The 13,316-nt window shown below is 40.3% G+C and overlaps 1 protein-coding gene across 7 annotated transcripts in view; it reads right to left on the minus strand.

The window, feature by feature from the left end:
- ADAMTSL3 (ADAMTS like 3) overlaps nucleotides 1–13,316 on the minus strand; it is a 338,323-nt gene that overhangs the window by 90,047 nt on the left and 234,960 nt on the right. For all 7 annotated transcript variants that reach the window (XM_064366147.1, XM_064366148.1, XM_064366144.1 and 4 more), the window contains exon 17: nucleotides 11,730–11,859. In XM_064366147.1, the coding sequence (XP_064222217.1) occupies nucleotides 11,730–11,859 (130 nt within the window). The remainder of the gene's footprint in view (nucleotides 1–11,729; nucleotides 11,860–13,316) is intronic.

Consider the following 13,316-nt stretch of genomic DNA (forward strand, 5'->3'; position numbering starts at 1 on the left):
ATGATTCATCAGAATGATAGATGCTTATATACAAGAACATTTCCTGATTTCTTTCTAAACCTGTTGCCACTGGGGAATACCACTATTTGTTTACTTAAAAAGTGGGAGAATTTAATATGATTCTCTCTTCTTTTTAAAAATTGAATTTATAGAAATTTAAGGGGCACAAGTGCAGTTTTGTTACATGGATATACTGCAAAGTGATAAAGTCTGGACTTTTCCTGCAACCAACACCAGAATAGTGTACGTTGTACTCATCAGTAATTTCTCATCCCTTACCCTCCTCCCACCCTTGAGTCTCCAAATTCTATTCCACACTCTATGTTCAGGGGTACACATTATTTATCTCCCACTTGTAAGTGAGAACATGTGATATTTGACTTTCCACTTCTGAGTTATTTCTCTTAATTGCCTCCAGTTCCATTCATTTGCTGCAAAAGACATGGTTTCATTTCTTTTATGGCTGAATAGGTGATTCCCTCTTCTTAGCATATTTTGGGAGTATTTTTGAATGAATTCTTTTACTTATTAAGTTTTGGAGGAAGGAGATTTAATTTTCATTACTATATTCGATTATCTCCACCTGGTCTCTCCCTTGACATGTGGGGATTATGGGGATACAATTTAAGAGATTTGGGTGGAAACACAAAGCCTAACTATATAATTTCATCCCTCCTCGCAAATCTTATGTCTATTTCACATTTCAAAACCAGTCATGCCTTCCCAACAGTCCCCCAGAGTTTTAATTCGGTCTAGCATTGACCTAAAAGTTCAAGTCCAAAGTCTCATCTGAGACAAGGCAAGTCCATGCTGCCTATGAGCCTGTAAAATCAAAATCAAGTTACTTACTTCCTAGATACAATGAAGATACAGGCGTTGGGTAAATACACCCATTCCAAATGGGAGAAATTGGCCCAAACAAAGGGGCTACAGGCCCCACGCAAGTCCAAAATTTGGCTGGGCAGTAAAATCTGAAAGCTCTGAATTGATCTCCTTTTGACTCCGTGTCTTGCATACAGGTCACACTGGTGCAAGAGGTGAGCTCCCATGGTCTCAGACAGCTCTGCCCTTATGGCTTTGCAGGGTACAGCCCCCCCATCCAGCTGCTTTCATGGGCTGGCATTTTCTGCAGCCTTTCCAGGAACACAGAGCAAGCTATCAGTGGATCTACCATTATGGGGCCTGGAGGACAGTGGCCCTCTTCTTACAGCTCTACTAGGCAGTGTCCCAGTGGGGACTCTGTCTAGGGGTTCTGACCCCACATTTCCCTTCTGCATTGCCCTAGCAGAGGTTCTCCATGAGGGCTCTACCACCACAGCAAACTTCTTCCTGGACATCCTCTGAAATCTAGGCAGAGGTTCCCAAACCTCAATTCTTGACTTCTGTGCACCTGCAGGCCCAACACCATACGGAAGCCACCAAGGCTTGGGGTTTGCACCCTCTGAAGCAATGGCCTGAGCTGTATGTTGGCTCCTTTTAGCCATGACTAGGATGCAGGGCACCAAGTCCTGAGACTGCACAAAGCAGCAAAGCCCTGGGCCTGGCACACACAACCATTTTTTCCTCCTAGACTTCTGGTCCTGTGATGAGAGGAGCTGCCATGAAAACCTCTGACGTGCCCTGGAGACATTTATCCCATTGTCTTGGCAATTAACATTTGGCTCCTTGTTAGTTATGCAAATTTCTGCAGAAGGCTTGAATTTCTCCTCAGAAAATGGGTTTTTCTTTTCAATTGCATTGTCAGGCTGCAAATATTTTCTAAACTTTTATGCTTTGCTTCCCTTTTAAACATAAGTTCCAATTCCAAATCATCTCTTCGTGCATGCATGAAACTGAATGCTTTTAAGAGCATCCAAGTCACATCTTGAATGCTTTGGTTCTTAGAAATTTCTTCCACCACACACCCTAAATCATCTCTCTCAAGTTCAAAGTTCCACAAATCTCTAGGACAGGGAAAAATGACACTTCTTGTTTTCTTTTTGAAATTCCATTTTTATATGTGATAAATCTTTTCAATATTTCCACTGTATCTACCTTTTGTATGCATTTTATACATTTTATTTATTCTCTATGCTTTATTCTGGGTAATTTTTTCAGCTCTCTCTTCCATTTTATCTGTTTACTTCAACAAATAACTTTTAAATTTCTATCATTATATTTTTAACTTCTAGATATTCTATCAGCTGACTCATATAAAGTGCCAATATTTGACCATTTTTGACCAATCAAATAGGAAGTTTTAAATGGTTCAATGTGATAATTGGTTCTTCTAAACAATCTTCCAAGTAGTTTTGATAGTTTATTGTTCATATCATAGATTTTGTTTCTTGTTTTATATATGTAAATATTTTAAATAAACTTACATTATATTCTGTACCTGATAATTCCAATTTGTGATGCTCTGTGTATCTGATTCTCTTTTTATCCCCCACTGACTCTCACACGTTTATTCACGTGTTTGTTTGTTTTTTAATTTTTGATTATGAGCTTATGCTCATTATGTCTTTGTGGGAATTTTAAGGTCTGGGTAGAAGATACAATCCTCCACACAGGATTTACATCACCTCTATCAAGACTAGCATGAATTAATTTTTTGGATTACATAGAGTCAATATAAATCATATTCCTACATAAAGGGCTATTTGTGGCTCTTAGATTCTCGGGGGAGCCTTTCTGATTCCTTTCATACAGAGGCAGAGCTGAGACAGATAGTTCTCCTTGCAATCTCTCTTTACAGGATGGATTTCATTTTTTGAATTTGCCTTTTCACTGAGGTAGACCCTGGCTTTATATGGGAAATCTCCATTCTATTCCTTACCTTCTGAAGGTCCAAGGACTTGTCTGTTTGTCAGGCAAAAGATGTTAAAGCCAAAAGTGTAGGTTACTGAGACTGACAACTGTCCCCACTGAGGCAATGCTGCAGCTTGTTTTTGGCTTCTGAGGATATTGCTTACTTTATTATAAGCTTAGTTCTGCATTTCCAGTATTTTAGAGGTATTTAGCAAAAAGCCTTTCAGGATATCAAAGTCCATCACGTGGTTAGAAATTGATGTATACAATCACATACTTGAAATAATAGTTCAGCAAGTTTAGCTCTAGGTGATCATGATTTTCCCTCAGTATCCTGAAGATATTATTCCTTTGTCTTCTGGAAACTCCACTTGTTGATAAGTTGTTTGTAGTTAATCTGTTTTTCACGTGTGGTAGCTTTTCAGATTTTCTTACCATCTCTGATTTTCTGTAGTTTCACTATTATGCATCTATGTGGGGATTTATTTTTATTTGCTTCTCTTGATACGAGGAGTGGGTATTTTTTCTTAAGTTTTAGTAAAGAGTTTACTTCATCTCTTGCTTCTCTGACATTACTTCCAGGTTTCTTAATTTTCTTTCCTTTCCCCAAATCATCAACTATTTTTCTTCTATCTTAGAAATGGAACTGTCATTTTCCACGATTGCTTTGGGACCTCAAGCTCCAAATAATCACAGCTGCAGCTCCATTCACCACTTTATGCTTCCATTCCTTTCCTAGCCAGTTGTTTTCTTAATTGCATCTTTGGTATGCCTCCTTTTCTGCATCTACCATTGATCTGTATTTGGAGCAGAATGTGATGTTCCAACACCATCTTAACTGGAAGTCTATTAATTACTTATATCTAAATTCCAGAAGTTTTGAATGTGAGAGAAGTCACCAAAAGTAGATACATAGGTCATATTTGATGACAATTGGATTACATAGCTAAATCATTAGAAGGCTTCTGTTTCATGATTAAAACAATTCAGCTTAAATTTGTAAATTTATTGACGTGACTTCAGGATGATCATCTTTCAAGCGAGTGTATAGCTAGACAAATCAATTAGAGTCACAAGGAACTGGAGATTAAGCTGTTTTTATTTAAGAAATGAGTAACAATTTCTTATTCACAGACAATGAACTCAATAAAGACTTGTTTTTTATATTAAGAAATAGGTAACAAGTTGTTACAGAAACACATCATTCTTGCCTCTTGTTTTCCTCCTTTCCTCCCTAGCAGTGTTGAATCCTGTTAGAGAAGAAGGCTCTCCTCAGACTAGGAGGACCATTATGTAACCCAGCATGTTTCTACAAGCTGCTGGCTCTCTCCTGGAAAAAGCAAACTCCACAAATAGCAGACACCCAGCAGTTATAGGATAGATCGGGGGAGTAACCCCATAAAAGCAAATAAACATCCAACGCCCCACCTTGGAGAGTCCAGGCTAATACATCAAATACATTTGCCTTTGGGTAAATAAAGATCCACTGGCTGTCTAACCCGATCTCAGTGGTAAGTTTCACCCTGGGGTGATATTTTACTGCTATTGCCCTTGGAGTCAGTAAATATTTGTATGGAAAATATTATGCAATACCCTGTTCCTGTTATTCCTACACCACTAGTTTCTAGAACCTAAAACATTTTTGTAAACTTACCTTTATTTTGGCATCAAACCTTTGTCTCTGCTGGTTTTTTCCCAATATAACTCTCAACCTTTGAAAAGTTTATTAAATTTGCAACTTTGAAATGAGGAATAGTATTTCCTTTCACATAAAAACAGACTCTTAATTTTGCAAAGTGGCCAAGACATGTTGTCTGCTCTATTATTCCTAGCTTGGAAGCTCTGTGGGCAAGAGATTGCTGAGGAAGAGAATGTGTAAGAACTCTCGCTGAGGCACAGTGATGAGAGAAAGGGGATACTGTACACAGGCCGATGCATGAATAAACCAGCAAGCTTTCTTCAGTAAACTTAAGAAAGAGTTTCTAGATTTGTTGCTAAATCTTGTTCTGGGTTGGTGAGTAACGGAAGAGCATTGCACACTAAACTCAACCCTGTCTTGACCTCTTGGGCAGGTCAAACCAAGGCTGTGATTCTTAGAACTAAAACAAACCCCGAGCACTTCACACTACTCATGTGTAAGGATTCCTGCAAAAGGACTAGACATAATTTGAAGATGTGAGTGAAAAATGCAACCTGAAAGCACTACTGAAAATGAAAGACTGGAGCTTAGGGGACCTCAGTGATCATAAAGTCCAACACCTTTCTTCATTATTCATATTAAGAAACAGGGCCCAGAGAGCTAAGGAACTCGCCTGAAATTCCTTGAGAGACATGGAACTGGGGCTCTATCCTGTGTTTCTGATCCATTTCCAGTTTTCTTTCAACTTTTCAGAGTTCTTTGCTATCAAGTGTCTCAGGTTAGGATCCTATCTCACAGTGTGTTGAACTTCATTTTACCAGTGAGAAGTGAGCCAATGATTACTTTTATGGGAGAGAAGTAACTAATGTCATAGTAGAACAGGGCTCTAAGGTGCAGAGGGCATAGCATGTGCAAAGGTCCAAATGGTATGAATGATCAGGAGTGTGGGTCATATTGCATAATTTACTGTGACTGCTGAGCAAGTTCATTAGGGTGAACTTGAGTGTGTGAGTGTGTGTGTGTGTGTGTGTGTGTGTGTTAGAGGTGACAGGAGATATGGCTTAAGAGTTGGATTCAGGGTCACAAAGACATTTATTTATATGCTGTTATGGGTGGAATTGCCTCCCAACAAGAAATGTGGAAGTTATAATCCCCAGTACTTGTAACTGTGACCTTATTTGAAAACATATTCTTTGAAGATGATCAAGAGGAGGTCATTAGAGTAGGCCCTACTCCAAAAGGAGAAGTGTGAACACAAAGACACAGAGAAGAAAAACGGTATGAAATGATAGGGACGATGCCATTCCTAAGCCAAAGAATGCCAGAGGCTACCTGCCAGGAGAAAGCCATGGAACAGAGGGTCCCTCACAGCTCTAAGAAGGAATCGACCCTGCTGACACCTTAATTTTGGACTTCTGGTGTCCAGATCTGGGAAGAAATAAATTTCTGTTCTTTAAGCCACTCTGTTTGTGGTGCTTTGTTATGGCAGCCCCAGGAAACAAACACGTGCCAAAGTAGAGAATGTGGACTTTAATCCACAGATAAAGGAGTGTTGTTGAAGGGTGTCATGCAGAGGTGCACACAGTCATTTTGCAACTTAGAAAAATAAAGATCTTTCATAGTCATGCATGTGCACATAGATCAGTGCAGGAAACAAGAGAGGGAAGAGTTCATTTAGAAACTGTTGAAACAGTTCAGGTAAAACATATCTGAATTAAGGCAGTCGCAGTTACACACGATTAGGACAAATTCCTCAAGTATTGAAAAGTAAATTGTCAAGAATCTCAGGTTCATATTATCAGAGAACTAAAACCATAAAAGGCCACTTTATGTGATCCCACTCAAAAAAGAAACTCAGATTTCATGATAAAGTGGTGGGAAATGAGCTGGACTTCGTTTTGAAAATTTAAACTAAAATTATAAAATCAAGTTATCTTATCTTGAACATAATTGTGGTTATAATGCCAACTTTACATACTAATTCTTAGAATGACAGAGAATGAAATGTAACTTGTTTCACATTTTGGCTTTCTTTTCTGAAAAAAATTATATGATGACACATTATGGCTATCTTCACTTCCAGAGCAAGAGTGTAACAGTTATTTTTACAAAAGCAAAATTGAGAGTTTCATCAATGTTCTCAGGGCCTCTCTTTTCATCCTGTGATATGCAAATCATTCTCATTTGAAGTGCCTTGCATGTTGTTATTTTCATTTTCTCTGTTTTAGTTGTTACTTGGCTAGAAACAGAGGACAGAACTCTGGTGAAGACTAGCTTAATGTCAATTTGAAGTAAAATTTGAATCTAGAAATAAAATATACCCCAACACATTGGGCTGTATTTTCTTTTTACTCTTCTTCATTAATGGCTATAAATGTATCATATCTGGCTGGGTGTGGTGGCTCATGCCTATAATCCCAGAGACTTGGAAGGCTGAGATGAGAGGATGGCTTGAGCCCAGGAGGTCAAGGCTGTAGTGAGCTGTGACGGCACAACTGCACTCCAGCCTGGATTGCAGAGAAAAACCTCGTCTCTAAAACATTTAAAATTTTTAAAAAATTAGTGACACACATGGCTCATTCCTGTAATCTCAGCAACTTGGGAGGCTGAGGCAGGAGGATCACTTGAGCCCAGGAGTTCAAGGCTGCAGTGAGCTGTGATCACACCACTGCACTCCAGCCTGAGCAGCAAAGAGAGACCCTGTCTCAAAAAAAAAAAAAAAATCAAACTTAGCCAAATTTTAGTCACAATTTAAAGTCTGTGCAAATTCTAAACCATTTTTTTTATAGTCATCTTTCTAGAAAGAGAGTACTAGCTAGAATAGACAAAGGGGATGGTTAGTGGAGGGCTTGGAAATCAGGAGAGCAGCTCTACTGGTAGCATGACATGTGGGCTCCTACAGCTTCCATTTGGCCATCCAGAAAAGGCAGGGTTTGGACTAGATGACATCTCATGAGAAATACTCCATGTTTGGGCTTTATTTTGTAGTATGCAATTTATTCAGGGTATGCTCACGGACAACTAACCAATTACCTAAAAATGCTAAATTTCAGTTTTCATATATAGAAAATAAGAGCCTTTATTCATTATATATTTATTAGCACATTTCTGAAAGAATGTGAGGCTATTAATAATAATAGTACTAGCTACCTTTCACCAAAAAGAGACTACTTAGGGCAGTGATTTTCAAATTTTTGCACAGCAAAACACCTGATATAGTGCAGACATAAGTCATGAATAGGTTCATCCATTGTTTTAAATAAAACAGTACATAGTAAAGGATTTAGGGGCCAGGTGCAGTGGCTCATGCCTGTAGTCCCAGCACTTTGAGAGGTCAAGGCAGGCAGATCACTTGAGGTCAGTTTGAGACCAGCCTGGCCAACATGGCAAAATTCCATCTCTACTAAAAATACAAAAATTAGCTGTGCATGGTGGCATATGCCTGTAGTCCAAGCTACTCAGGAAGCTGAGGCAGAAGAATCACTTGAACCCAGGAGGCAGAGGTTGCAGTGGGCCAAGCCTGTGCCACTGCACTCCAGCCTGGGTGACAGAGCAAGACTCTATCTCAAAAAAAAAAAAAAAGAGAAGGGCTGGGCGCGGTGGCTCACACCTGTAATCCCAGCACTTTGGGAGGCCGTGGCGGGTGGATCATGAGGTCAAGAGATCAGACCATCCTGGACAACATGGTGAAACCCCGTCTCTACTAAAAATACAAAAAAAATTAGCTGGGCACGGTGGCACGTGCCTGTAATCCCAGCTACTCAGGAGGCTGAGGCAGGAGAACTGCCTGAACCCAGGAGGCGGAGGTTGCGGTGAGCCGAGATTGCGCCATTGCACTCCAGCCTGGGTAACAAGAGCGAAACTCTGTCTCAAAAAAAAAAAAAAGAGAAAAGGATTTACGGATTGCAGAACTCTTAAAACTGCTCTGCAAAACGCTGGAGCATGGGGCCACTGTTGGGAAAGCAGTATTTCTGAAGGATACACTGAGCATTTTTGAAAAAGACAGTAGAGATGCATTGATATTCATGGCTACAAATATAGAAAGGGATTCAACTATTTTGATGTAGAACGTTGTTGGTGGCTGGGCACAGTGGCTTATGCCTGTAATTCCAGCACTTTGGGATGCTGAGGATCACCTGAGGCAGGTAGATCACCTGAGGTCAGGAGGTGGAGACCAGCATGGCCAACATGGTGAAATCCCATCTCTACTGAAAATACAAAAAATTAGCTGGGCATGGTGATGGGCACCTGTAATCCCAGCTTCTAGGGAGGCTGAGGCAGAAGAATCGCTTGAACCTAGGGGGCAGAGCTTGCAGTGAGCCATAAGATTGCGCCACTGCACTCCAGCCTGAATAACAAGAGTGAAACTCCGTCTCAAAAAAAAAAAAAAATGTTGTTGGTGTCATATAAACAGTAAAAAGGAAATGATGCGATTTGCAGATTCACATGGAAGCAGGCTTTAAATGCAGGACACTCAGACGGAATTGTGGTGAGCTGAATCCCTAGTTTTAAGTAATTTTCTTAAAAAACATTTTAATTGGCTCAGTGTGGTGGCTCACACCTGTAATCCCAGCACTTTGGGAGGCCGAGGCAGGTGGATCACGGGGTCAGGAGTTTGAGACCAGCCTGACCAGCATGGTGAAACCCTATCTCTATTAAAACAAAACAAAACAAAAATCAGCCAGGCATGGTGGTGTGCACCTGTAATCCCAGCTACCCAGGAGACTGAGGCAGGAGAATCGCTTGAATCTGGGAGGTAGAGGTTGCGGTGAGCCAAGATTGGGCCACTGCACTCCAGCCTGGGAGACAGATCAAGACTCCGACTCAAAAAAAAAATGTATAATTTATATAATTGTATCCATCTTTGTTCTCCCATTTCAGGGTTTGAGTAATCTTTTTAAAAATGTAAATCTGATGTACTACTTCATTGCTCAAACCCTCCAATGGCTTCCCACTGACTCTCTGGATGAAGTCCAAGTGCTTACCGTGGCTCTTGCCCATGCCTGTCTCATCTCACGACACACTGATTTCCTTTCTCTCCAGTTCCTTGAGCACACTGAGCTCTTTCTTTCCTCAAGGCCTTTGCATATACTGTTCCGTCTGCCAGAACACTCATTCCTCTATACCCGTCCTGGCCTATTCCTGCTTGTGTTTTACGTCTTAAATAATTTCATCAGGAAGAACACTTCCCTGACCACCTGTACCAACCTCCTCCGCTTCCCTGGCCCACCAATGTATTTTAGGTCCCCATAGCATTCTTGCTCTTGAGACACTGTTTATTTAACATCTGCCTCGTGCCTCATTCCCAGATTAAGTTTAAGAAAACAGTTTACAAAATGATGTAGTACATGATTCCAATGTCATGGGGAAATACGTGGAGAAATGTAACTATGTTTTGACCCCTCCCTGTATTTCCCCCTGTGCCTTGCTCCTGTTCAGGAAGGCAGCCATCTGTTTCCATCTTCACTGCCTCAGGGGAGGGATGTGGCAGCGGAAAACAGAAACCCTGGCTTTTCCAAAAGTATCTAATTCAGTGGTTCCAATATTAGAATAGAAAAAACTGAGAAACATAGATAAATAATTCTGATTACTAAGTGCCATTACACAAGTGCCATTTCTCTAAAGATAAAAGGGTCATTTCAAGTGAATATATATTCAACACTGCTCTGATATATTTGCTATTCTTGGAAAAGTCTGGACGTACTTGACAAAGTAGATGTTTTGACTCCTAGTTGGATCAAACCTTCCTAAAATCCCTCCTTACTGTCTCTTCTGCAATCCGCATTCTAGTGTGGATTACTCTGGAATGCCATAAGCCTGGGGGTGGGAGTGGGAGGTGGCAGTGAAGCAGATGTCCCAGTGCTGTTTCTGGGCCTTGCTTTGCTCACCAAGGTAAGTCTACAGGCCACTACTGTATCACCTCAACCACACACAGCAACATGGCTCTAACACAAGCCAACAAGCTCCCAGTACTTCTATAGGCCTCACTGGAAGTGAGAAATATGGTAATAGATACAAAACACTGTGCCCATCACATGGCAGGTGTGGTTTCACCAAGGATGAGGCTCACAGAAGCTGGCCTCCTCCTGAGACTGTGCAGGCTGGAGAACAAGACTCTCAAGGACGGGGTGCCCATCTCCAGGATATGGAGGACTTCATTTCTAGGACTGCCTCATGTACTGATCCCCATCTTCACCAGCCTTATGCCATAAGGCAGGAAATACATCATAGCCAACAGATTGCATGAGATCAAAGTCAGAAGGGTCAAGAGAATTCCAGAAGCACAACTTATTTTCTGAATAAACATAAAATATACTTACCCTTAGACCGATACGGCAGGAGGACACAATAACCTTCCTCAATCACCGAGAGTCCTAAACATAGCAGAACTTGCTTTAGCAAATGAAAGGACCCCGTTAGTGGGGCAACATGATGACCAAGAGGTAGGAGAGAAGGGAGGTGACTGGGAATATGCTCAACATTTTTGGCAACTAATTCTTCTCGCAGAAGAGGGGTCACAAGATAATAAAGGTAAAAGAGAGAGGAAGGAAAAGACTGGGGGCTTTATTCAGAAAGGTCTTGTGTGAGAAGTCAGTGATGTTCAGTTATCGCCCTCTGTAGCTTGCAGCACCAGGGACACAGGAACATGACAACAACCTACTTCTCTTCTGATAAAATTCCTCAGGATCTTACCAGGACTTAAGCAACGAAGCAGATTAATTATTAAGGTAAACCTATCAGCCAAAGAGACCAAAGAAGGTCACCCTCACCTACTCATTGGGTTTATAACATTATACCCCACAATCTGAGATCCAAGGCAAGTCAGTGGGAAAGGTCATAACACATCAGTGTGAGTGCTAAGTATCAAATAGGAGATCACACAGTCACATAACAAATATGGATTAGGCACCTACTGTGTACTATTGTTAACTCTAATGCAAATCCTGTGCTTTCTGATGGGATATTAAGGGAAGAAGTGCCCTAGAGGAAACAGGGAGGAGAAAGAAAACAAATCTGCTGATCTCATGGTTTTGCGGGTAGCAGTTTATGTTCATTTGTGTTTGATGCAATAAAAGTCAGCCTCAAGAGCATTTCTGTTCAACATGGCTGTATCTGAGCACCTAGGCAAGAATCTGGCTGGAGCATAACTTGAGCAGAGAAGAGAGTTCTGAAGCAGGCTTAGAACATCTACCTTGGGTGAACCCACAAGTCTGCACTTAGGTGAGTTTCTCTGCAGGGAAGGGTATTACCCCCCGGATATGGTATATACAGGAGCACAAGACAACACATCAACACATACCTGGGGGGACAGGGCTCTGTGTTACAAGCCTGGCTCATGGCTGGAGGACGGTGGATCATATCACACAAGCTGTCATTGACCGTCTGCTGGGTTTGGATGTGTAAGCACACTGCTATGGCTTCTTGATGACCTGGAGGTTGGAAAGAGGAAAAAAATGCAAATAACATAGAATAATTCATGGTGGGAAAAAAAATAGAGTCTTAGGTGTTGTCATTCTTATCCTACTGCCCTTTTGACTATCATGGGGCTGCAGGCTACATTTCAGGGTACACCCGGGAGGAAACAACTTTGCATTATCCAAAGTCTCCCAGTCTATGATATTCTCTCATTCACCTTTTAAATTCAGTCCCTTTACTCCCTCTCTCCCAAATCCAGTCCCCTTGAAACATTCAAGAGCATCCTGACTCCCCGTCTACTCTTGGACTTATCTGCATTCCAAATGTACTCAAAGCTAGGAGTTCCCCCAAATAAGCCATCAAGGTGCTCCTTCCAAACAGTCACAATAGTTTCCGTAAGAGGAATTTTTGAATCAGCTGCTAAAGAATAACATTTTCTCTATATCATTGCATATGTGCTAAATCTGGCAGATACATAACTCCTCAAAATTTTACTTATGGTTTGAGTTCCTGTTCACTATTACTGTAATTTTCTATTGCTAGGAAAAACAATAATAATACATCCTATTTGAAAAGTGTACAAACTGCTTTCACAATAATCTGTGAGGTCGAAAGACAGTGTCATTACCTCCATTTTATTAATTTAATAATAAAGAAACTGAGGTCTAGAGAGAAATTAAGACAGCAAAAATGTGGTAGATTCAAGTCTAAAAATTAAATTCCCTGCCTCCTAATTCAGTGATCTTTCTTTTGTACATACTCTAGGGACTCTAAAATACAATACAGCCAAAAAGTACAAGACTACTCCTTGTGAAAATATGAACTTTCACAGGCATATTTTCTCTTTGAGGCCAGACAGGTCTGCCTGACCCCAAAGCCCATGTTCTCAACCAGCATTCTTTGTCTGTTGAGACAAAAAAAATATTGGGAAATCAGATGGAATAAGATGTAAATCAAACTTTTGATTAAACAATCACATACAAAGTGTAATAGCAACGATGTGATTTGAAATATGCAAATGCATTCATTTTCATGCAAGAATGTGCGTTCCATTATGTTACAAGGTTGTGGTTCTTTTTCCAAATGCCATGTTTCAATTCAACCATTTTACAGTATTTTACAGGATGTAGTATTGGCCAAAAATACTTATAAAATATATATTTGTGATGTTCAGTTCTTTCCAATAAATTTTCTCCTGCTGTCTTCAGTGGTAATTTTATGTTCCCTGCCATGGCAGGATGCAGTATTAAATCTGCATGTATCTTCTATGAACTTTTAAAATAAACATTGGCTAACCTGAGATATAAGAAGACATTGCTACAACTTAATAACTCTGGGTTTTATTTGCAAATATCAAAACTTACTTAGTTACCTTGTAGAGGTTAAAATGTTCATTTTCTAGTATGTTTCATTTTTTTAAAATCTGAGAAAAATCCAGTTATCTTTCAAATATGCTTTAACTTGTAATAAA

Source organism: Aotus nancymaae, unplaced genomic scaffold (assembly GCF_030222135.1).
Source record: "Aotus nancymaae isolate 86718 unplaced genomic scaffold, 86718_ANA_hifiasm-v0.15.2.pri h1tg000064l_0, whole genome shotgun sequence".
In the NCBI taxonomy this organism is placed as follows: Eukaryota; Metazoa; Chordata; class Mammalia; order Primates; family Aotidae; genus Aotus; species Aotus nancymaae.